The following is a 25,417-nucleotide window of genomic DNA, read 5'->3' as shown; positions in this document are numbered from 1 at the left end:
ACGAAATGGTGGGAAAGGGGGGAAGGGAATCCGAGAGTTTTTTGTAAAAAATGTACAAACCAAAGAGACAACACGCTTGCAGCAGTGACAGCGTCCGGAAAAATGGAACGAAAAACACGGGAAACCCCGACGGATGCTAACGGCGCAAACCTTCCGGACGGTACGGTATGAAAACGGTCAGAAGTAAACTTTTCCCGCTGAAGAAGAAAAGCGTACGGCAAGCAGCGTAGGTTTCACTTTCACCCCGTTACGCTACACAAACCGACACAGTTGCAGACACAGGAAGGAATTTTTCTTGACATAATATATTGTGTAGAAACGTGCGCATTAGATCGGAAGTCGTCCGTCTACTAAATGGATTTCGTTAAGGGTTTGTTTGTCCGTCCGAACCGCTCCAAGCTATTTGATGATGATAGTATAAGGATGTCTGTCAACATTATCTGCCTGTTTCCCAGTCCGAAATGTGCCTTTAAGTTGGAAATCAAACGAGAAACATTATGGTTGCCAAATGCACAAACACTTACGAAAGCATTGGCAGGCAAAGGTGAATGCACCGCTAACAATGGCGATCACTTTTGCACAACCTCGCAAACTGCAGGGTGGAAGGAAAGTGATGCCGACAGAAGGCGCGCTAGCTTACGCAACACGCATCTCGATAAGACTAGCGTTATTTTGCACCGAAATCGGCTGCATTATCCACTTCGAAGGCATCAGGGTGGCCGGCTTATCGAAGAAAAAGGAAGCAAAACCCCATATCGAGCACCGAAAATGCCATTCAAAGTTACACGATGCCGTCCGGGTTGGGCCGGGCACGCGTCAACCGAGCGAGCGGGTTCGTCGCTTGTTGCCACTTCTCATGCAGCTTTCTCATGTAACGGCGCGTATCTCTGAATAATTCATCCATCGTGTTCCATGGCCGCGCGCGAACCGGGAAGCACTCGACGACACCTTTTTCCACTGCCCAAAGGCACTTACCCACACATACACGAACACGTGGGCCGTGCGTGGGCTTTACATTTTACACGAAATAATTAAACCCAACATTAACGATAACGATTGCTTACACGCGGTGAATGCGGGGCGGGTAGGCGATTAAAGCAAAATCCACAAAATATTAAAGAACACGACAAACTAAAGCGAATGGATGCCGGTGCAGGAAGTGAGAAAACAACGCGCCACGGACATTAACACAAACGCCCGGCATGCCCATTTGTGCTGGCCAGCGCGGACAATGTTTGTGGATGGAGAAAGAGAAATTCGGAATTTATTTCACCGGCAAAACGTTTCTGTCTACTACGGCGATAGGGCGCGAAAGGAGTGGCCGGATCGTATCGGTTCGTTTCTAAGCCACGGTTCGAACTTAGTGGCCACCGGTGTTGGAGGGGGTGTGTCTATCTGTGTGTATGTGTCGGTCATCGAAAATGAGACCAGCCAACTACTGCGCAGTATCGTTGGGCAAGAGTTAGGCGACGCATGCTTATCACGTTGCTTCATAATTGGTCACGTCCGGTCCCGCAACATTGTCGACATCGTGTTCGAAAGACAACATTGAAAAAATCCAACTCGATCGTCGCTTGTAACCGCCGCACTGGGGAGGTTTGCTTTCCATCGAAATCGGGTTTGTTTTTCTCTCGCATCGAAACAATCAACAGTGAAGCGAACGGACGTCAAACGGTTTCGTCCGGCTGCGATCTCGTCTTGACGTCGCGTGCAGAACAAACAAATATAGGTCGGGATTAGAAAAGTGGTATGGGTGGGAGAGAAAAGAAAAGCGACACCGCCGAAGTGTGTCGAATGAAAGTGGGAGTGAAAGAATTCCTCCCAAAAACGCACGCAGCGAAAATGGAAGGAGAAAGAACAACCCCCCCGCCGTGGAAGGCAACTTCTCCCCTCATTTCATCTGCTTCTCCAATGCTCGGTTCCATCTGCATGATATGTATGGAGAAATTCCACTCCAACGCTCTCCAACGCCACCGCCGCGCTTACAAACACATTTGGGTCACGCATAAATAAAATATCTCCCCATAACGTCAACCCCGGGCGAATGCTTGAGGATCGAAGAAGAAAGTTGACCATCGCGTCGGGCGTTAGACACCATCACCAATCGGTCGATCCGTTTGGAATAGGATGAGTTGTCCGGGTGGATTGTGGTGACATCCACAACAAGCAAACAACGAAACAGTGATTCGGCACAATGTGCACGAGTGACTGGAACTGTTTTGACACGCTGAAGGCCGAGTCACCTAAAAAGCGAGTGACATGACAGCTACAATACTCATCAGCCCTTTACACTGTTGTAGTAGTGAACTTATATAGTAGTAGCCCATAAAAATGGCTAAAATGTACCCTTTGGGAAGCCTAGTTTTTGCTTAGTATTGGAAACCGTTCGTTTAACAATTTTTTTAACAAAGTTATAACCAAAATTATCTCTTCTAAAAACCTGTACTAAATCAGCCTGGCAGTTAACACGTTCCGTACCGCATCACCCAAATATGGGTGACAGCAGTTTTAGTACAAAAAAGTTTTTGACCCATAAATAAATGAAAATGCAACATAAAAATTATCATAATATTTTATATAAATTTTTGGGAAGGTAAGTTATTGCTTGGCCTTCGAAAACAATTGGTTTAACAAATATTATAAACAAATTGTAATTTGAGAAATTGTACTAAAAATTGTGCTAAAACGCTTGGTACGGAACGTGTTAATGTAACGACAACGCAACGGCAAGACTTGTCAGACTTCTGACGCCTGCTCAAGTGGTTCAAGTGCCGTCTCTGTACCTTGTGTTGGTCATCGATGTTGGATGTTCCGTATTTGTCACGTATGTCGTTGAATCCTTAGGAAAACTTTTAACTTTACGCACCTGGAATGAAAAGTAAAGAAGGGAGAAAAGCGTTAGTAAGAAAATGGTAATCATGAATGTACTTTCGAGAAAAGAAAACAAATTGGAGCTTAAAGTAGGAATGTTTTTCATAACACCTTAAATTATAAAGACATGATGATTATTCCTATCTTCAAGCACGGTGAGATATGTTATAGATAGATGCAAACATACAGCGCAATTATATACAGCGATGTATATCTTCATTGATTTAAGCAACACAAAGCCGCCGATTGGACCTTAGACACCAGATGGCGTATTTTGATCGGAGATAATTAACATAATTTTCCATCGCCCCAGCTCATCTCGTGCAAACCAGTCGACCTTTCTCGCCAACCGGGCGGGCTTCCCTTCGAAACCCTATTGCATAACCGACGTTTTTCGGTCTGCCGCTGGAGGGAATTTCATCAAAAAGGAAACCGATGTCCACTCGGCGTTACGCAATGGGTGGTTTTGACAATAAGCAAAAAAAAAGAACCAAAATCGTCGGCGAATGTTTAAAACATATTTATTTTCCCTACGATTGGGACATCCGATCAAAGCTGGGAAAAAGAAAAAGACCTTCGGCAAGGAACCCAAAGTCCCACTCGAAATTTGCCCAACGTTCGTAGGTTCACCATTGGGCACGCTCGTTTTTCCAGCGGTCGTGAAGAAATATCGAAGCTTGACCGATCGCGGCGCAATGGCGATGATGGGTGCAGAGACACACCAATCGGAACGTTTTGCGGTCAATTTCTTTGCTCCAAATTCCACCGCGGACACGAGCAATTTTGGTACACGTCTGTGTTTCAAAACTGTACCAACCACACTCCCAGTGACGGCGGGCCATTGGCAGGCAATGATCAATTAGAAATTGGAAGTCTTTCCCAAAACTATCGCCCCGGCCAAATGTTCCGATTGCAATCATGCCAGAGTGATTGCTGCACTTTGCGTTCGATACGGCCATTTCGAGACGATTTGGAGGTGTTTTTCGTTTTCTTTCAGCAAAATCTCTCACATTAGCATGGCTCACACGGGCCGACAGGCGCCAAAGGAGTCTATGAAACTCGAGCTACCGCCTTCCCACTCCGCCTCCTTATTTTCGAGATCGTTAATGAAAGTGAAAATGGCTACAATTTTCCACCCGCAACAAGCTCGTTCATGGGCAACGAAACTTACTCCAGCCGGCTTGGAAACGGAAAGTGTCAGAAACACACGAGCAACAGGGGCATTTCCGGCAGATAGTTTGACCAAATAAATACCCGAAAGTGAGCATGTTGTTTCACGTTGCCATACGCGATTTCTGCAGACTCTCTTATTGATGCGATAGCGCGAAGTTGAAGGTGAGATACAGTTTTTTTTCCTTTAAATTGAGCCGCTTCAGAATATAAACGTTTAACGTGGGCAACTTTTCAAGTTAAGAAAAACGGTACCACACGCGCCTCAATAGATAAACACGATGACTGCCAAGCGTTTTTAGCAGACTTTTTTAGTACAATCTTTTTTAATAAAATTTGTTTCTAACAATTAATCATCCAACGATTTTTGAAGCCTAAGCAATACCTTAGCTTCCCAAAGAGTTGATATTAAATATTACTATAATTTTTATCTCATTTTCATTTATTTATGGGTCAAAAACATTTTAGAACTGATTTCTGCTGTCACCCACTTTTGGGTGACATGGCAGTCAACGTGTTAAAAGAATTGATAGCCTGTTTAAGGATAAACAGTTGCTCGCATTAGATGAAATGAATATGAACAATATGAAAACTCTTTTGCACCAAAGGAATGTTAAAATTGAAATAGAAAATAGTCAATCCAACCTAACCTCCCGAAGCAAGTATTGCCACGTTTGAACAATTTTATACTTTTGCTACGTTTATCCGTATAACATAAACCATGAAACAATATATGAAATACCCATTTTATTCAGCACGTTATAAAGGTCTTGCTAAAGAGCGGCGTTGTTTTATATTTTTATGTTGTTAAAAAACGAGCAAATTACCATTATTCGGCATTCTTTTTTCCGAGCCAAAACCGGCGCAATTGCCTTTCTAATGGGCCGCTCTCTTCCATGATCGCACGATAAACACGTGTGGTGCATGGTGAGCAGGCGATCGAATAATTGAACCCCAAATCGGCCGATCGATCGGTGCGAACGAAATGAGTCGCTGCGCGATCGATTGATAAAACGATACGGCGCAGAGTTCGAAAGCAGATGGTTTGCACGCATGCACGCACGCACGCACGCACACTTTGTTGCTGCACGATGGAATGTGAAAGTGTTTACGAGGAACGGTGGTGTGTGGTTTACGTGCGGTATGAGATGTTTGGTTCCGATTTTCTTCGCCTTGCCCCAAGACGACGCCGGCCAGACCAGTTTCACTCTCTGTTTTCGCTGTGGAGCCGAGAGGGCGGGGGGTTGGGAAGGGGAGGGAAAAACTAAACAACGGTGTCCAAATATTCCAAACCGACGCCATTTCCTTCAAGCGGAGTCGCCAGCAGACGCAGCGGAAGAGCTGGTGGAAGCGAATACGAACGCCGATTGACCGATCGTTACTTTCAGCACGACAACCTTCTTCCGCAAGCGGGAACCACCCGGCACCGATTGGGTCTCGTCATAGCTGCGGCTTCGGGGGGAGAGGGAAAACCCGATCGACGACCGAAGTGCGCACCCGGGTTCCCGGAAGCCGTCACGATCGCTCCCCAACCGCCGCCGGACCGGGAGTTGCGACCCGGCCACCCGACGGAGCGCCTCGATGAGCAGCAGCATCCACCCGGCCCGGGGGCAGGAGGTGCTGGAGGAGCTGGAGGAGGAGGAGGAGGAGCAGCAGCAGTCGGCGGGCCGGGGTCCCCGCTGAGCGTCTCGCCGATCACCAGCTACCTGCGGCGGGCCGCGGCCGCCGCCGTTCCCCGCCGACGCACCAAAGCCAAGGTTCGCTACGGGCCGTTGCTGCCCATTCTAGCCCTTAGTGGCGCTACGCCTGCCAGCTCATGCACTTCCGGGATCCGCGGGGACTACCGAGTGAGTGGTGCTTGCGCCAAGGGTGTGCGTGTGTGTGTTTGGGTGTGTTGGGGTTTGTGAGTGTGTCTGCACAGACGTTTGCTTTTTTGGTGTGATGGGTGTTTTTCCTTGCTTCCTATATATCCTGTGTGTTTGCTGTTTTCTTATACGCTGATTTGCTAGCTCTAGACCATATAACGGTTTTGGGATACTAGGGCTTATTTTTCACCGGTACTATGAACATTGACGGAATGGAGATGGAACAACCCTCTTCAGAAGAGCATTTTCGATAGTTCCTTCAATGTTAGTACATGTTTGCAAGGATTTACATACACTAATACCAAAGTTTTTCAATGTACTAAGAACCTAAGTCACAAGTTCTGAATAAGTTTACTGAATGACAAATCGCATGCTTCATTCTCAGATGCTGCATTCGGACTTGATAAAGAATGAAAAAGCATCAGAGCATCTTCAGATGAAAACCTCGTTGGGTCATCAGAAACTCTTAACTTCGTTTCGATCGTTTAGAACTCCCTAAAAAGATGGCCCTCTCGTTTGGCACATTAGGGATAATTGCTTATCGTGCATCAGGGATAACGAAACAACACTCTTCCCTCCTTGGTAAGGAATCCATGTTGATTTTGTTACTTAAAGTTCTCAAACACGCAACTCCAAAAGGAGGGCGATGCAAAGGAACTTGGTTTTATATTGCTGAAGTTGTGGGATGACCCAGCTATACCCCAACTTGTTGTTTCGGGTTCGCGGGTTCTCAGTTCGCCAATCATGGGCTTGTACAGGCTAATCTAACGACAATAACGATGTTAGGCACCATGCACACAGGCAGCCAAACATGGCGACTGGCTGGCGACCAAAATCAAGGAACGCTACGGGCTGCTGCTCCTCATTCTAGCTGAGAGATTTTGAGCAGTTTTCTCTACAAAGTTTCCTATGAATACTGTTGACAGTTGGCAGTCCCTTAAGTACGTTGAATAATAAGTCGGATCTTACATAGTGCCACTTTTGAGATTACGGTCACTGCCATGTATATGATATGATGATAACTCCTGTTCGTTCCTGAAGGACTACAAATAAACTGCCGCAGAACACCAATACTGCGCGTAGACCTTACGCTTGTCACAATGTCACAAAGCAAAACAAGATTTTGATAGAACCGAAATTGAGTGTCAATTCAAATAAAAGGATTGATCGAATCATACACGCTAAAACAGGCTGGATGAGAGGATTACACGATATATATGTATATATATAAGACCAAAAGAGAATCCAGAAAGCAAGCATGTTGGTACACGACCTACACAGCCCCAGAGAAAAACCAACGATTTAGGATGAACGTACAGCATACGATGGGGCTAACAATAGCGATACGCCACTTTGTAGTAAAGAATCCATGCCGATTTTATTACTTAAACTTCACTAGCTCTCTCATCTGTTTGGGCGCTGCCAAAAGGAGGACGTCGCTTCAGGCAAAGTAACATGCTGTTGGGGGTGCAGAAGTTGTGCGGTGTACTAATTAACCCTTACGCGGGGTCTGACTCGCGACGGCGGCAGCGCAACGGGCTTTCAGTTCATCGCTCATGGGTTTGGATAGGTCGATCACCTCCTTCTGGCCGGTGGTCGGGTTGGTAAGAGTGGCCGTCGCCGCGCGTCCCTTGGCAGCGGCGATCATGCGCGGTACCGATACGCACAGGCAGCTGGTGTAGTCCTTGCAGGTGAGCTGCCGGGTGTAGGGAGCTGACTGGGCGGAGGCGAACGCAGCCAGGCAGGCGACGATCAGGAAGGCGAAGCAGAACAGCTTACTCATCGTGTCGGTGTGTTTTGGCAAGTCGGATTGTAGTCGGGATGTCCAGGAACTGAATGAATGTTCGATCCGACGACGGTGTACATTTTATACAACTCAACCGGCACACAACATCTTTCGAATTGAACGAAAGTACGTCACTAGCGCAGTATAGACCGGCAGAGGAACAGCGCTAAGGATTGTCCGGAAATGATGATGATTGTGCGCACGAAGTTGGTACTTCCCAACGCATTTCTATGCGGTTGATTGTTTTTCGTCAGTTTTTAAAGAAACTCGTGCGTAAGCCGCTAGAGCGACATGAATAACAAGTATTGAAGCTGTTTCCTAGGTGGAGGTAGAATTACACCAGGCAACAACGAACTGCTCTTTGATGACTTAGTCTACACAGTGAAGAATCTGCCAAAATGTTTTGCGCTATACATGAATCTACCTCAAAAACCCCTCTGTCTATGTGTAGTGTGCTAAAAATGCAGTCCAATTCTAATGAATGAAGTGAAACAGTCCTGGAGAGTTATCACACAACTCTATTGAAGAAAAAGGTTTTTCCTAACCGGAACTTCTTCACGACTTTGAAGTCCCCTATGGCCAAAGATCTAGTAAGTCAAGATGCAGGGTATAAAACGAACGCCTGGCCACGGCATTGCACTTAAGTCGTCTTCGGAACACACACAGGTCAGCCTCGCGCTTCGTACCTCGCCGTACTCTGAACCAAGCACGCAACGTTCGTTACTTCTACTAAACCCCTACAATGACTAAGTTCATCTGCATCGTGCTGGCACTGGTCTGCCTTGGCGCAGTCACCGTACACGGACAGTACACGACCGACGTGAAGTGCACCACCCTATCCGAGTGCATCTGCAAGCTGCCGAAGATCATCGGAGCGGTCGCAGGACGGAAGGCCTCGGCCACCATCCGCAACCCGGTCAACGGCCAGACGTACACGCTGGATCTGTCCAAGCCGTCGCAGGCCGTTGCCGACTACTGCGCCCAGCTGCAGCGCGGCCAAACCCCGCAGGCACTGCCCTTCGCGCCGCCCGTGAACGGAAACAAACTTGCCCGTAAGCATCCGACGGATGTTGGTACTACTTGAAGAACATTATATTTCATTTCGTATAAACTTTACAGAGGTTCAAGCGCTCCTGGCCGCTCGTGGAATCAAAGGTTAACGAGTCCATCGAACAACCGCTACCGAAACCAACCGCTACGAACCTACGGAAATGTATTAGCAAGCACGTCCTAACATCACTGACATAGTCAGAACATCGACTAGCTTATAATAACGAGTAAACAATAAAACTCCATTGGCATGGATTTCACAAAAAAAAAATAGATTCGTTTCACTGGCATATGAAGTTGTCTATGTAGGCTACAGGTGTGCAAGAAACTCTATTAAAGCCATATATCGAGCATTGGATATTTGGATCTGATACATAGGCGGGAAATGTTCATAAATTCCTTTTCGCATCCAAGACATGCTCGTTTTTACATGACTTTAAAATCTGGTTTTATGAACCAGTAGTTACTTTTCTTTTAACCGCTACTGCAAGTGCTTCGGCAATAAAACCATCATCGCAAATGTCATCAACTCCTCGGGCCCCTTTCCCGCTCTGTCCGCTCGTATAGCTCAATATAACCTTTTACCGCCACTTTTACTTTCATTTTCCGATACGTTAATTAAACGTGACCATTAACTAATCGTTCCGGTGGCCACCGGCCACCACGAACCACGGTCGTCCGTTTTCGAAGAGAGTAAAAGTTAAGGAAACATGGGGCAGCAAAACAGGGAAACATAACGCAGAGGAGGGGAGAGCAAAGTAAAATAACTATGTTTGCACCAGACCTTGGGTCCGTCCGACATGAAGCTTTTCCCTCCTCGTAAAAAAAGAGGAGGGAGAAGAAAACGGGAGCCTGCCCGAGCGACCCGCACAGGGAGGTATAATATAACGCTGGCATGTGGTCATGAAACCACTGAAACCGAGAGAGACCACGCTTTGGTGAGTGTTTCCTTATTGACATTGAATGGTAAACACGGCACCATCGGCCGTGCGTGGGGCCTGAATTTTCCTGTGCTAGAGCTGGAGTGAAACTGCATGCGCGTGTGTATGTTTAAAAACTTAAAACCACACTCACACGCGCCCTAGGGCAGAGATGCCTCGCCAGCGTTGCAGAAGGAATTGAGAAAAGCTTTATCCACGATCATTTACGGGCTAAAGAAGTGCCGTTTGTGGTTTCGAGGTCCCGACCGTACACACGCCAAGTAACCTGTTGTTTATGGTAGGCAACTCGAGGTCCCCCTCTAAATTTTCCAGCCCAATGAGCAATTTGGGACGATTTTTCACCTTTGCAGGACGTTGGGGCTAAATCTTGCATCGCAAGGCTAGCAACTCGAAACGAAAATAATACAGTCGAACTTGAAATACTCTCCGATAATATATCACTGGTTAGGGAATGCCATAAGTATCAAGTAAAGCCAAAAAGACTCATGCCAGAGAAGGAATTTGATAAGGAGTTTTAAGGTACAAAACGGAATCCGGGAAGTAAGGATGTATGTACTCGTTCTTCACAGAGACACAGATAAATCAACGTTTAAGGTTTTGATGGAGATAAATAACGACTCGCAACGTTTTGGTAACTGATCGATTCCAATTTTATTACTTCAACTTCACATGCTCGCTCATCATCGGCAGAAGCTTAGTCACTGCCAACAGGCAGAAGAACGTGTCGTTAGAGCATTGAAGTTTTGAGTTGAATCAATCAACCCGATATAGGACTCCTGGTTATAGGGGGCTGCGTAGTGCGTTGCGTCTGAGCGGAGGCGAGCGCTGCCAGGCTGGTGAGAAGCAGGAAAGCGAAACGGAACAGCTTGCTCATGGTGGTGGTGTTCGTTGACAACTTGGACTGATGTTGCGATGCCCAGGAACTGAGTGTATATTATACCATCCCCTATGATTCGAACTACTTATATGCCCAGCAGGACCACATAGTTGCCTGTGGTCTGAATTGAACTACCGATTGAACTTCAAATCGAATCATTGTGCTAATGATGGGGAGAGTCCGATGAGGCTATATAGCGAACTAAAATAATCCATTATTCACGAAATTATCTCCCCTGAAGTAAACAAACTTTCAATGAGACAAGTCTGTTAATAATGAATTCTATCAACTCACGAAGGAAGTGAAAAGGCGATAGTGAGTTAGTACTAAATTCTATTGCGAACCCGGATCTTCCTTGGAACATTTAAAGTGTTCATTATCTTTCCCAAACGAAATGAAAAAGGTAACACTGAGACTTTATTTTAAAAAACCTTATCTAGTTTAGGCACACTAGGTGTAGTTAAGGATAAATGGCTACTGTTGTTTCGGACTTCTGAATTAGAGTTGTTCTTCTGAATAGAACAAAGAGATATTAGATGAACAGCACTTCAAATCCCATCTATAACTTTAGCTTTACAATAGAGACCTACATTCAAGGATCGTCCGTGGATTGGTAGTTGGAAGAAAGACAATAATTGAGTCGTCAACTGTGACGCAAATGTTGAATGTTTAAGCTTGTTTGCATCCGCTACTGTCCCGTCACAATGAAGATGTTCAACTCCAATGGAAGAACTTGTTAGGGTCTCCTCTATAATGACCTCAATTCCTGTGATATTTAACGGAAAAAAAACCCCTCAGCTGTTCCGCCACGAGCCGTTCAAGTTCATCCCAAGCATTCTCTACGATTAACAAAATACAACAATCATCATCATCACCATCATCATCAACCACGTGCCACCCGGCCAGTGTTTTATCACGTAACGCACAACAACCTTCGGTCGCTGAGATGATGGTCAGCCGAGCGGTAATCAGCACCATCAGCATCACGAGCATATGAGGCCGCAGACGCACCCCGGGGGGAGATTGCTGCTTTAGGGAGCTAGTTGGTTGTTTCGTTTCGTTTGAGTTTCTCTGGGGGGCTTGGTGTTCTTCTTCGCTTGGAGTTTTGTCGAGTGGCAAAGAAACAGTTAGTCCTAATGGGATTACGATTACTGGCGGGTAATTACGATCGCCACCGGGAACATGAATAACCTGAAGCCCGGACTCGAGCGTCGCCGCTATCAGACCCCCCTCCCTTTAAGGGAATCTTCTGGTATCTCGCGGACGCGCGTGGTAGACGTCCCGGGACCTGCGCTGGTTCTTCCTGCCCCTACTGATTGGTGTATTTCGTGTGCTATACAAGCGTTATACTAACTTTCTCTGTCTTTCTTTTCTTTTTTCTGTTCTCTCCTCTCCTCTCGCCTCACCCCACCCACCCCTAGAGCTTCAATAAAATGGGCCAGGAGAAATCTCTGCCCTCCAGATGTACCTCCGCACATGACTACCACCATCACCACCATCATCACCACCATCACCATCACCACACGAGCTCGTCGACTTCCTCCACGACCTCGTCCGCCGTACCGTCCCGCTCGCCGTCCACCGCCTCGACGACCTCGTCCGCCTCGTCCGCATCGGCCGCCTCCTCGTACAAGAGCGTCGAGCGGCAGACGAAGTACCTCAACGAGCATCTCTACATCAAGTCGTACCTGGACATCGAGGAGGAGGACCGCAACGCAAAGCTGCTGTTCCAGAAGGTGCGCCCCGGCGGTATCCGCAACTACACGCCGAAGATACTGTCCGAGAACCCGAAGCAGGATCTCGACGTCTGGATCTAGGCACCCCGGGTTGGTGCCGGGGAATCGAGAGGGAGCGAGAGAGTTACAGAAACCCGAAGCTACAGAGTCCGCGCGTGACTCCAGGGGCCATCCTCGGTGAAGCGCTCTTCTCCAGGCGTACCTTAGCTTCCACCCATTCCATCCTAGCCGCCCGATAGCAGAATCCCTACCGACCCGCACGCGTGCAATGGCTCTTGGACTCGCTTCCGTAGCGGCAGTAGCTGGAGGACTTGCGCACACGCCAATCGCACTGCTCACACTCATACCACTTTTAGCTGTAGGAGTCAATTACTATAGATACCAAAGTGTGGACCCGGAGACGAACCCAACCGACCAGGAAACGGTGAGTAGTACCCATCCCCATGCGTGGCAGCTCCCGACTCCCAGATTACTCTGCTGACACTCTGCTCTGCTCGCTTGTTCTTGTTCCCAGCTGAGGCGATACTATGACTTTGTCGTCATCGGGGCCGGTTCGGCCGGAGCCGTGGTGGCATCGCGGCTGTCCGAGATCGGCGACTGGTCGGTGCTGCTGCTCGAGGCCGGCGGCGACGAGAACGAGGTGACGGACGTGCCGTCGCTGGCCGGCTACCTGCAGCTGACCGAGTACGACTGGAAGTACCAGACGACGCCGTCGGCCGACCGGCGCTACTGCCAGGCGATGATCGGCGACCGGTGCAACTGGCCGCGCGGCAAGGTGATGGGCGGCTCGTCGGTGCTGAACGCGATGGTGTACGTGCGCGGGAACCGGCGCGACTACGACGCGTGGCTCGAGGCGGGCAACACCGGCTGGGGCTACGACAGCGTGCTGCCGTACTTCGTCAAATCCGAGGACAACCGGAACCCGTACATGGCGCGCTCGCCGTACCACGGCGTCGGCGGCTACCTGACGGTGCAGGAGGCGCCCTGGCGGACGCCGCTCTCGGTGGCGTTCGTGCGCGCCGGCGAGGAGATGGGCTACCCGAACCGGGACATCAACGGGGCGGAGCAGACCGGCTTCATGCTGCTGCAGGCGACGATACGGCGCGGCAGCCGGTGCAGCACCTCGAAGGCGTTCCTGCGGCCCGTGCGGCTGCGCAAGAATCTTCACATTGCCATGCACGCCCACGTCACCCGGATCCTGTTCGACGAGCAGAACCGCGCGTACGGCGTCGAGTTCGTGCGCCACCAGAAGCGCCAGTACGTGTTCGCGCGCAAGGAGATCGTGCTGTCGGCCGGGGCGCTCAACACGCCGCAGATCCTGATGCTGAGCGGTGTCGGACCGGCGGACCATCTGGCCGAGGTGGGCATTCCGGTGCGCTCGGACCTGCCCGTTGGCGACAACCTGCAGGACCATGTCGGGCTCGGCGGGATGACGTTCCTCGTCGACCAGCCGGTCACGGTGAAGACGTCGCGCTACAGCTCCGTGCCGGTCGCGCTGGAGTACTTCCTCAACGAGCGTGGGCCGATGACGTTCCCGGGCATCGAGGGGGTCGCCTTCGTCAACACCAAGTACGCGGACCCGTCCGGCAAGTGGCCCGACATCCAGTTCCACTTCGGCCCGAGCTCGGTCAACTCGGACGGCGGGCAGAACATCCGCAAGATCCTGAACCTGCGCGACGGCTTCTACAACACCGTGTACAAGCCGATCCAGAACGCGGAAACCTGGACCATCCTGCCGCTGCTGCTGCGCCCGAAGAGCACCGGGTGGGTGCGGCTGCGCTCCCGCAACCCCTTCGTGCCGCCCTCGATCGAGCCGAACTACTTCGCGCACGAGGAGGATGTGCGCGTGCTGGTCGAGGGCATCAAGATCGCGATCAACGTGTCGTACACGCCCGCCTTCCAGCGGTTCAACTCGCGCCCGCACGCCATCCCGCTGCCCGGCTGCCGCCACCTGCCCTTCATGTCCGACGAGTACTGGGCGTGCACGATCAAGCAGTTCACCTTCACTATCTACCATCCGGCCGGCACGGCCAAGATGGGCCCCAGCTGGGACCCGGGGGCGGTCGTCGACCCGCGGCTGCGCGTGTACGGCGTGTCCGGGCTGCGGGTCGTCGACGCCAGCATCATGCCGACGATCATCAGCGGCAACCCGAACGCGCCGGTCATCATGATCGGCGAGAAGGCGGCCGACATGATCAAGGAGGACTGGGGCCGGCTGGTGGGCTGGACGGCCGCCGGAGGGGAGGGCAAAAAGTGACCGCCCCAAACCCTCGCCTCCCATGGCCGCGTACCTCGGACGGTGGTTTCACATACCTCGAGCTAGTCATATAATCGATACACATTCGATGCTGCCGATCTGCGGCGTCACGGGGCCGACGGGAGAGGGCGAGGGAAGCCCAGCCGGAAGCGGTGCGCAGGGGGGACATGGTGTTGTCGTGTTTCGCATGCTGTAACATATGTGTTCTGTATAGTAGGTAGTAGTGCTACCGTCAAGGACAAACACCGCCGAAACCGGGAATGGCGTTCCCGGGGAGTGGCGGACGGGGCGGGGCGGTACATCAACGAGAGTGATTGTGTGTGAACGCAAAAAATGTGAAGTTTTTTGTTTTAGAAAAATTTTTACAATTTCCTTTGGAGCAACAACCGACAAACAGGCAAGGAAGAGGAAAAAAGAAGAAAACAGGCCCGCAGTACTCCAGCACTAGAGAGTAGATATAATTGTAGCTCGTTCATAAGCAGTAGCCAATTGTGTGTGCGTGTGTGTGTGTGTGTGTGTGTGTTTGTGTTAATCCAAATGGATTGTTGTTGTAAAAATAAAAAAATATGTGTGGATGAGTTGTGTATATTACGGAGACAAAAAAAAATAAAAGAACAAACAGGCGATAGGAAACATAACGGGGGGAACAACCAGCAAATAAAACAATCAAACATTCATGAGTGTCGACATCGGAGCATTCGTTCTTGTGTACAATGGAAAACGTTACCAATAAATAAAAATGGAGTGGATATAATGAACACTATTAATTCCTTCAATCGATCTTACGAAACGACTGAACACACAATCCGAAAAGAAATGAATACAAAGAAGATAATTTTTGAATGAAAAAAATATACCAAATTTATATTGCACACCGCCCAGAGTAACCACTTGCACAGGGCCACCGAAAATGAAAGCGTGATTAGACGCACGATCTAGATTGAATGTAGGCTAAAAGCATCCGCTACATATCAACGCTTGCCTCATTTCCGTAAGGAATGTGCGCACGTGTTTTAGTACAGTTTTTCTTCCTCCCGGCCTGCTTTGCGCACGTACCTTATTTGGCATGGCTAGGCGTAGTTCATTAGACATTCTACGCGGCAGGTTTCGTATTTGTGTGTGTGTTTGTGCATCTATGCTCAGCATTACCGATCACCGATGACGGAAATTTCAGTCTAGCAGATTTGCCTACGCAGCATAGATGAAGACACATTTTACCAAAGAAAGTTATTTAAATTTATTTCAGAGTAAAACTGTCAGATCAAATATCGTAACATATTTCCCAATTTATGTCCGGCAATCGACAAGTTATGTGGGGCACAATATGTTGTGTATTTTGTATTGCCATTTTTTAAAGTAAGTTCATCAGTGTGCGAAAAAATAAACACTTTCCTTTTTCCTAAATAATTGGCTAGTCGACGTTCTAACTTTTTAATACATTCAGATCAAACACGCCTTGAAGTATGCAAAAGAATAAAAGAACTATTTTAACAACATGCGCCTCAAGGTATGCAATATAGTATAACAGTAAACAGCTTCTCGTTTGTTTGACGAACAGTTTCAAATCAAACTTTAATGAAAAAAACCGTACCGAAATTACAGTGTTTTCTCAATGTTTACAATCAGTATTTCAGTGCAACAATATCAGATCAAAATATTAAAAAAGGTCAAAATTTAAAACTAGGGGATACACACTTCTGATCAGCCACCCTTTCTCAAATGCAGTGAAACCTCACATAATTTTTTTTTTCATAACTTTCAGCAACTACACACCATTTCCGAGCGCGGTCAAAGGATCCTAAACGATGAAAATGAAAGGATAAAAGCATTTTAGATGCCAAATCCCTGCCAATGTCAGTTGTACTACTGTAGGTTATTCAATCGTTTTGGTAGTTTTTTTGGGTTAACATATTTTTTAAACTTTATTTTATCAAATGTTAATTCTTAACTAAGGATGTAAATGTTTTCTTATGTTTAAAAAGGGATCTGAGTTGAGCGAACTGCAGTCTCATATAAAGTTGAAAAGGGATAAACTAAAATAGTATTTTGCATTGAATTGAATTGTCATTTGTTATTATCAATAATTGATATAATTTACAAGCAAAAAATGTTTGTATACAGTACACCCATCCTGATGTTAATCATCCCTATTTCCATTCACGCCACAACAACAATCCATTGTGAGGAAAGTCACGTCACCTTCCATCTGCTACCGGAGTCATCGACTGTGGTTAAAGTTACCCATGTACCATACATTATTATTGTAACACCCTTCAAGGTTACCGCCGGCCGGGGCCCAGGGATAGCCAGCGCCGAGGTGTGTGCAATCGTACGCAAGCATGTGTCCGGTTCCGAGCGAACCCGCGATCGCATAATCCGATGCAAACAATTGCATAAGGGACCGTTGCCGGCGTACGTGAACAATGTCACACCGACGGACCGGGCACGTCAAGTGGGTCTGGCCGACATCCTGCCGAAGTGGAACAAGGGACCGAAAAAAAAGGTACGAGGAAATAAAACCGCAACACATCAACCATCATCCGAACTGCCGATTTTTAAACCCTCCCCAACACGTTCCTCCTTTACCGCCGGCTTTGACTGACGTTTGAATTAGCAATAGAAACTACTTTGGGCACATTTGGATCCGCAGCGCCAAGACGCACTCCGAGCGTCGGTCGTCCGTGGTGCGATTGAAATGGAAACGATAGGTGAAAAGCGCTCGCCCCACGGGGGTACTTGGTAATAAGACCTCTTGCATAAGCCGGAATATAAAAGGCCGATTTCTAATACGGGAGTGTTCCGGAAAGATTGGACTATCCTGGGGAAAACGTGCACATGGAATGCCGCAATGAATATAATCAAATTATAGTACAGCAGGGAACTGACAAGAACCATTTGAGGAGTGTTATGCAAGGAAGTAACACACAACTGTTAACGAACAAGCTTTCCGCATATGTGTCGAAATCTTTAATAGCTATCTGGTAAAATGCATCAATCATTTTATAAGAGTATTGGGATTTGTTAGAGAACAACCCAAAGATAAGATATTTTGAATCAAACATTGGAAAACACTCTAAAAATTAATAAAATTGAATAAAGCATAGTACATCAATTTTCACGAAACATACTAAGCATACAAACAAATTTATTTCAAATAAGGATAAAATCTATGCATCGCGTACCATGTAAGTATTGACGCTGATATGTTAATAATAAAAACTAGCGTTTGTTTGCATGCTGAATCGCTGACAAAACGTAAACAAATCGCTAACGATCCCCTAAACAGCCTTCACATTTCGCATAATAATGTAAAATATTTCAAGCTCCAATTATTGTTTTGCTCCACCACACGCTAGCCACAAGCAAGCGACGAGTTTTTGTACGGCCCGGGATTGAAACATTAATAAAACAGCACCCTGTGTCGATGATTGGCGCCAAACGGTGGGTCGAAACGAGGTTCGATAACGAATTACTTTTGCAATGCTCACGATGCGAAAAACAGATTTCAAAATTATTGCAAACAATTGATGATTAACAAAACATAACGCCTCAAAAAAAGAACGAAAGGTTATGAAAAAAGGTCGATCATAATAGATGGCGTGTGCTAACTGTTTTGCTTATCTATCAACAACAAATCAACACCTTATTCAAAGAGTAAACAATTTATACATTTCAATTTTGTTTTCATACAAACTAAATATAAAACAGGCGTTGCAAATCGAATATGAATAAAGCATATAGAGGATACAAAAATAATATTATGTTTTTGCATAGTTGAGCGGATATTAATTTCAAAATTGATAGCAATTTTAAAGGAAAAATTCGTATTACTGATAGAAAAACTTGAGATGTTAAAAGAAGAAACAGTAGAACAGTAATTACCACAATAATTAATACCACAAATCTAGAACAGTTTAGAAAAAGGAAAAATAATACTATTGTGCTTTGAGAAAAAATAATTGTTTCTCCGTTTTTTGTTAATTATTTTTACCGCCTCATTTCCGGATGATTTTCCCCAAGCAGCTCTACAGAAAAATAACAAGGAACAAAGGGAACGCGAGGATAATTCCTTACATTACTAATCAGGCATCCCATCGTCCTCGCCAATCGTCACTACGCAAAGCAATCCACCGCGTCATTAACGGCGTGTGCGCGAATTAATTATTCCGCTTGATTATTACCGCATCGGCACACTCGAACTCAAATATCTATGATTAAACCGTTAATACAATCCGCCACTGTCACCCCGTGTGCGTACAAACCCGCGCAACCCGCACGCACTTCGGGCAATTAGCACGAGCGTCCGATTTTCCGGTCAGATCGGAAAAGGGTAAAAAAAGGCCTAACCTTGCGAGAGCAGACCAACGGCTAGCTGGTTACTAATGAAAGCACCCTCGGTTGCGGAGGGGTAGGATTAGGCACCCTGGCACCGGGTGGGGCCGTGTAATGTTTATGCTCTACACTACCCCTCGTGTTCCATTCGGCAGCCCATAAACCCACGACGGCAAATGCGTGTTTGGCGTCGCGCGGGAAGCGGGACCGTTTTGTGCGGTGGTATTTCTGGTTGCATTATGCAAATAAGTCCCCTGGGTGCCCCCCACGTGATCCTGGGAGCCCTCTCTCTCACTCACCGGCGAGCACGTGCTCGTTTGCTATTACCAGCGCGCTACGCTCTGTCTTCAGTGTGACCAATGCTTTTATCACCCGGTTGCGTACGTGCGCCAACGCACGCCACACAAAGTGCAATCCCTTTTCCGCGAACAGGCGCGGTTTCGGACTTTAGATAAAAACAAAACGCTCCGCTAACCAAACGGAACCTATTGACTTACATTCCCAACCGCACGTGAATGTTTCGCTCGAGCAGCAGAAATGACTCCTGCCAGCCCTATCTCATCCGACGCTTCTAAACGCTTGGGAAAGCAGCCGATAACAGCCGCCGGGAGATACCCCAAACTGACCGGCATCCAGCAACCGCACAACCGAGAGCGAGAGTGAACATCGCCGTAGACGTAATCGCGTCTTCCTGCGATACCCCCGATCGCACTCTTAAAGGCGTCTTGGGTTAAGCGGCGCACCAGAAGGCGGGCCCGCTCGCGCGTAATCACAGACACAGGCCGCCCATGCAATGGTCACTAGTGAGGGGCATAAACCTAAGAAGAAGAAGAAAAAGACGGTGGAAACCCCAGTGTTCGCAAGCGGCAGCTAGGTTAGGAGTCCACCGGTTACGTGCCAGCCACCAGAGTCGGCCGCTTTTCGGAGTCCAACCGTCCAGCACGGCCGTGGTCGGGCGGGGTTGTATCGTGCCGGTTCCACTAGGTGCGACCGACGGCCAGGTCGACCATCGATCGGAGGATCGCGCATGCGAAACACATTGCGTCACAACCGAAACGTCCAGTAGGTTGTTGGAGGATGCAGTCGAGAGCGAGGAGCATGTTTGTATGCAGCTCCAGCGTTAGCGCACGTCGGGGATGCGCGACTGCAGCGCACGGATAAACCCACGCAAAGAAATGTTTCCCCCAACCCCTTCCCGCGGTTGATAATGTTTTGAAAATCATTTATGATAATGGGCACTTTCTTCATCCGACGGAGTTAGCCGAGATGGTTCCCTTCACGATGTAACACAACGCGCGATCGGTGGATGTTGCAATTCGGAACGAAATGCATCGCGAAATGCATCATCATCCGAGCTGATGCGGATGGGTGGGAGGAGCGACGAGCGGCCCGGCAAAACGATCGTTAAATTATCGCTATCACTCAGCAACGCGTTTCCCACAATCAACGTCACGCACGCCCACAATTGTAAGTGCTTCCGCAAATATGCCGATTATGCGCCAAATGCAACAAACAATTATCATCGAGCGTAGGAAAATAGAAACTTAGCATTGAAACCATATCTCACCCAACAAAGTTATTAACCGATGAGTAAAACTATTCTGCTAGACTAGAATAGAAATCTTTTATTTGTTGAATTTCAAGGTATAAAGTAGTTACGAGCTTTAGGGTAGAACCCCATTTTCTCTCAATCAAGTAATAATTTGCTTTGGTAAATTAACTAAATAGTAATTTTCAGCTGAAAATAAAATTTTTGTTGAGTTTATTTTCATCTTTAAATTTAATCAGTGTTTTAAAACATTTTTAGCACAATCATTTTTATTCAATAAAATGTATTAAACCAAACGATTTCAAAACCTAAGCAAAGAATAACCTTCCCAAAGAAAAAATGGTTTTGATTACTTTTATACTGCATTTTAATTTATTTATGAGGTAAACACATTTTAGAACTTAACGAAAATGATAGCCATAGATAGAACTCAAAGTGTTAAATATTTGTAATGTATGAGCAAACGGGATAATGATGATGCAAATAAATTAAATATATTATAAAGCGGAAACCGAAAGGAGGCCTTCTGCTTTTCATGTGAATTTTAATAAGTTAAATAAGTTTATTTTTATACATTTAAAACTTGAATGTTAGTTGCTTTAATTTACTACCACACAAAAATTGGGTTAAGATTACACGCTCCCGTATGTTAGAAAACTTACTGTGTTCTTATGTGTTATATAAAATGTACATTTGCTATTTTGCGGATTTCTCCCTTTTACTAGAATCTAAATATCACGTTAAATAAATCTAAATTTTAATATCCGATAAAATGTCGAAGCAAAATATACTTAACAGAAAAAAGTGAAGATATGACGAGAAACATTGTGCGTTTAAAGCAAATATTTCCAAATTTTCAATTGAACAAATAGACAGTTCCTAATCTTTCAATTAAAAGGAATCATTAACCATAAATATAAATAAAAATAAAGAAACACCAACTTGTTATGTCGAAACGAGAGCCAATTTCAAACATAATTAGATAGATCATTTAAACGTGAAATCGAATTTCATGCAGCTTCAAAGAGGTAAAACGCACAAACAAACAAAAACTAGCTAGCAAAAACATCCCATTTCTCCCAAATGGCACGCACGACGGAAAGTATTTTAAGTCCACATCCACCACCTCAACCACTTGAGCGACCCTTTCGTAACAGCTCTCGAGTGTTCGGCTACCGGAAGACTGACATAGACAATGACGATCCCCCAGACACACGCATTTCCACATTGGATAAAGTGCTCTTCAAAAAGTAAAGCTCTTCCTCTTTACGCGGACTGACGGCATCGCCGTGTGCGCTAGCGCTCTTATTTTCCCATTGTGCACATCTCACACATCACGAGCATCATCCCTTCTGGCTCGGGGCAGAGGAATCGATCGATCAAAATCAGAAACGCCTAGGCCAAACACGGCCATCAGCGCGCTCTCGTGCCGTTGCATCATCGAGAAAATTTTCGCAGTTTCGTAAGCGCCGCGCCACGACCTCAAACACAAACGGATTTTGGCCGACCATGGGGTGGCCACGGGCCAACCGGACGGAACCGGACCGAGCGGTCCGAAGCGGGGAGATGCGTCTTTGAAACGAGATGGGATCGAATTGTTTGCACTGGTTGAGTTTGTTGAGTACACATTCCAACGATCTTTTGAAAATTCGGCACGTATGGAATTATAGTTTGAATAGTTTACTAAACCGTTTATGGCATTATAAACGCCTTGGATTAATGTATACCGTTCCGGTTTCGATTTGTCACGCAACGAGTACAACCACACAGTAAAGACAGCAATCATTTCCACATGAAACAATGTAATAAAATTATTTTAAAATTAGCAAATTTAGGATAATTTTAATGTACTATATGAACATAAAATAATCAATTACCATTTTATAAGAATAAGCCTACCAAATACAAATCGTAAGAACTCCAGCAAACAAATACATCCCATCGAAATGTCTCGAATAGTTCGTACAACGCGCATCAATCCGCTAGCCATTCGCTTGCCATCTTTTTGCAAACATGCCGTTCCTTTTCTTTTTCCTCTTTCCACTCGGCTGCTTTTTTTTATTTCTTGTCTCTCGTCCAGTACGCGCACCACTTTCAAGGCAAGCTCCCAGTGAAAGTGCTTTTGGCGGAATGTGAGCAATATTACATCATCGGCATAAGTGGGTCGAGAAAAAAAAAACCCCCCCACTGAAGGCGAGAAAAAACGCTCAAGCGTGCGCGGTGAAAAGAAGGAAAGAAAGAACTTGCGGCGAAGGAAGGAAAGTAAACACACCAGAAGCTGCTGTCGGAAAAGCCCAAAGATCACCTCCCAAACAGCTGGCGGAGCAGCCCAGGCTAACGGTGCGCTGCTGAATGTCCCGCCCGTCTGTCCCGCGGTCTCCGAAGAGAAAAAGCACTCCGCCAGCCAGCCTACACGCGAGCCGCAGCATCGATCTTGGATGGTTGATTATGTATGAGTGCCATTTGCGCTAGGAAGCATTACTGTGTGTCCGATTACCAGACCGTTTGCTCCAGGAGCGGTGCCCGCACCACGGCGACGTGCACGACCGTGGATGGCAAGAATCGAGCCCCCTCCCCCAACAGCATCATTACCCGGCATCAACGGCCACGACCGGTAGCAGCGCAAACACCCCACGGAGAAGCGCAGCCGCGTTCGGTTATTACCGCCTTATGCAGTTGCTGACTTATCGCCAGCACGATAATTGAACCTCGTCCCACTGCCGGCTTGTGTGGTGCTGCTCCGGCGGAGGAGATGCATCCTATGAGCGTCACATTGGTTACAAAAACGCTGACGAACGGGGGAAAAATATAGACAAAAATATAATTACCCGTTCGTCGCTTGTTTGGGTGTTGAAGTCTTTCGTTTGTTTTGCCTTAAAATTGCCGTTTTCCTGCAAAACCTTTCTGAAGGGAAGTAGTTGGTATTTAAAGCGCACAAAAATAAATGGAAAATACTGAATTCTTATGAATTTAATTAATTTATCTACTTCTTAAAACATAGACTGAATTTTTTATTCAAAATAAATTAGATAAATTGGTATTTTACAAGATCATTATTTTGAAATTAAATGCATAACATAAAAATTCCCAACACCACAGGATTCCTAGTAAGACTTCATATGCTTCCCTCGCCTCGAGAATTCCTACAAAGTGGTACAAGACAGGGCTATAAAAATACTTGAAAATAGCTCCAGTTTTATAAAACAACTGTCCCAACGATCGCTTAATGAGACGAGGCATCATTAATCGGATTAGCGCCTGTGTCTACTTTTTGTGCTGCTGTGTGTGAGTTGGGTCCGCTACCGGACGTTTTCGTTGGTCCATTGGTTCCAAACCGTAGCAGTTTAAAACCCCTCGCGCACATCGCTTCCCCGAAGAGCTTCCGAAGAAATTTCAGGCCGTACACCCAAATAACCTCGAAATGCGCTAATGTGCCGCGACAGCGTGCGTTTCTCGGGGTGAATTTGACACGAAAACGGAGGAAAAGGGCGAACACCGGAAGGGCCTAACAAAGGTAGTCCCCCAGAAATCCCAGCCACTTTACTATGTACGCGCGGACCCTTGGCCATCGCTGGGTGGGGACTTCGGGGCAAATCGGAAACCCCTTAACGATAAGAAAGGTAGGTAAAGGCCGGCCAGAGGTACGCTTGCTTAGTCCCGACCGGGAAGATTATGTGGTTGCATTCGCTAGCGCAATGTTTGCTCCCGACAGCACTCCCATGTTGCCTCTGTTGTTTATGTGACGTCGTCTTCTTGAGCCGCCTCAACCAAGTCACTTCTTCGAACATCGACAGCACCAGCAAAGAGAACATGCCACCTCAAACCATTGGCTGTACACCCCGAAAACCCTACTAAACAAATGGCTCCCTCGGTTACTCCCGCCGTTGGGTCTTACTCTCACTTTCAAAGCACCGCGGACGTTCGGCAACGTTTGTCGTTTTTCTTCTGCCCTTTCATCTCTCCACTCTCACTCTCAATGGAATAAGAAATAAAGCGGCCACCCCGCGCCACAACGACCACTTTCCACCGTCCAACGGGTGCAGACGACTCTACACACCGCTGCAGCTCGGTAAGCCTCGCGCATTATTACCACCGGAGGAGCCCCGGCTCGCGCCTGAAGACGCCGGGAGTGGAAGGGGCGGTAACGTAGAAAAAACATGTCCCCACTACGAGCCACCGGCGCAACCGATGGCGCGAGTGTTCAGGTGATTTTTGTGTAGTATTGCCATTAGTCTCACTGCTGCGGTCGGGCCCTGAAGACGTGCAACGGCACGCACAGCCACGCGGAGTTGCCTTGTGCATTGTGTTTTGTCGGTTTTCGGACGCTGAAGTAAGTGAACGTGTTTTGGAAGAGGACCGTGGGTTGGAGCTGGGGGACACACCAGTGAGATAACTTCGCTGAAGGAGAAGCTTACTTAACCGTGCCATCGTTCATATTGAAGGATCCCGATCGGACGGAGAGGACTAGAATTCGGCCAAATACCGAAACCGACGCCAAGGTTGTTGCGGAGGAAGTGTGCCACCAGGATTTGCGCGCGGCCGCATTGTGATTGTGTGTGAACCTCTGGCGCGTTGTTTATTAATAATTTGTTTGTGCGCGACCTTACCGCGTCTTCGGTGGCGTGCATCGGGTGATGGTGCGGGCAGGGAAGTGCAATGGGCTGCAACCACGCAATGATAAACGCTTTAGGATGGCGTGCGCGTGGAGATGATTATTGAACGAAGCCGTGCTCCAGTTGTGCGCTCGCATGGACGACCCGTCGCGCGGTATTTTGTTACGAATTCCCTATCATTTAACAAACTCAGCCATTCTGGTGCACCTGGGCAAGGTGACCACACATTCGAGGCGCCATGTAACCGGCGGCAACATTGTAGACTTAAAACGGAATGTTATTTGAACGATGCACGCATTTGCATCTGCATAATACTGAAATGGATAATTTAATGTGATAACCTAGGTTTTGAAAAAAAAAAATTATAAAA

The 25,417-nt window shown here is 47.2% G+C and overlaps 5 protein-coding genes across 5 annotated transcripts in view; 4 read left to right on the top strand and 1 right to left on the bottom strand.

Moving 5' to 3' along the window:
* The window catches only part of LOC131288789 (glucose dehydrogenase [FAD, quinone]), a 42,054-nt gene extending 35,273 nt beyond the window's left edge, over positions 1 to 6,781 (top strand). Inside the window, exons 4-5 of the mRNA XM_058317965.1 lie at positions 5,430 to 5,888; positions 6,641 to 6,781. Of these exons, the coding sequence (XP_058173948.1) occupies positions 5,430 to 5,888; positions 6,641 to 6,781 (600 nt within the window). The remainder of the gene's footprint in view (positions 1 to 5,429; positions 5,889 to 6,640) is intronic.
* Positions 1 to 25,417, bottom strand: part of LOC131286133 (flotillin-2) — a 190,045-nt gene that overhangs the window by 102,858 nt on the left and 61,770 nt on the right. The window lies entirely within an intron of this gene.
* LOC131286136 (uncharacterized) lies at positions 8,435 to 8,852 on the top strand. The gene is made up of 2 exons (XM_058315027.1): positions 8,435 to 8,744; positions 8,812 to 8,852. The coding sequence occupies exons 1-2, from the start codon at positions 8,435 to 8,437 to the stop codon at positions 8,850 to 8,852; spliced, it is 351 nt and encodes a 116-aa protein (XP_058171010.1).
* Positions 11,994 to 12,377, top strand: LOC131286135 (knob-associated histidine-rich protein). Its single transcript, XM_058315026.1, has one exon. It carries the CDS (start codon positions 11,994 to 11,996, stop codon positions 12,375 to 12,377), a length of 384 nt encoding a protein of 127 aa, XP_058171009.1.
* LOC131288782 (glucose dehydrogenase [FAD, quinone]) lies at positions 12,565 to 14,553 on the top strand. Its single transcript, XM_058317957.1, has 2 exons — positions 12,565 to 12,720; positions 12,811 to 14,553. Exons 1-2 carry the CDS (start codon positions 12,565 to 12,567, stop codon positions 14,551 to 14,553), a joined length of 1,899 nt encoding a protein of 632 aa, XP_058173940.1.

This window comes from Anopheles ziemanni, chromosome 3 (genome assembly GCF_943734765.1).
Source record: "Anopheles ziemanni chromosome 3, idAnoZiCoDA_A2_x.2, whole genome shotgun sequence".
Taxonomy (NCBI): Eukaryota; Metazoa; Arthropoda; class Insecta; order Diptera; family Culicidae; genus Anopheles; species Anopheles ziemanni.
Note: the sequence above shows the minus strand (reverse complement) of the source record. Positions and strands in the feature narration are given on the sequence as shown.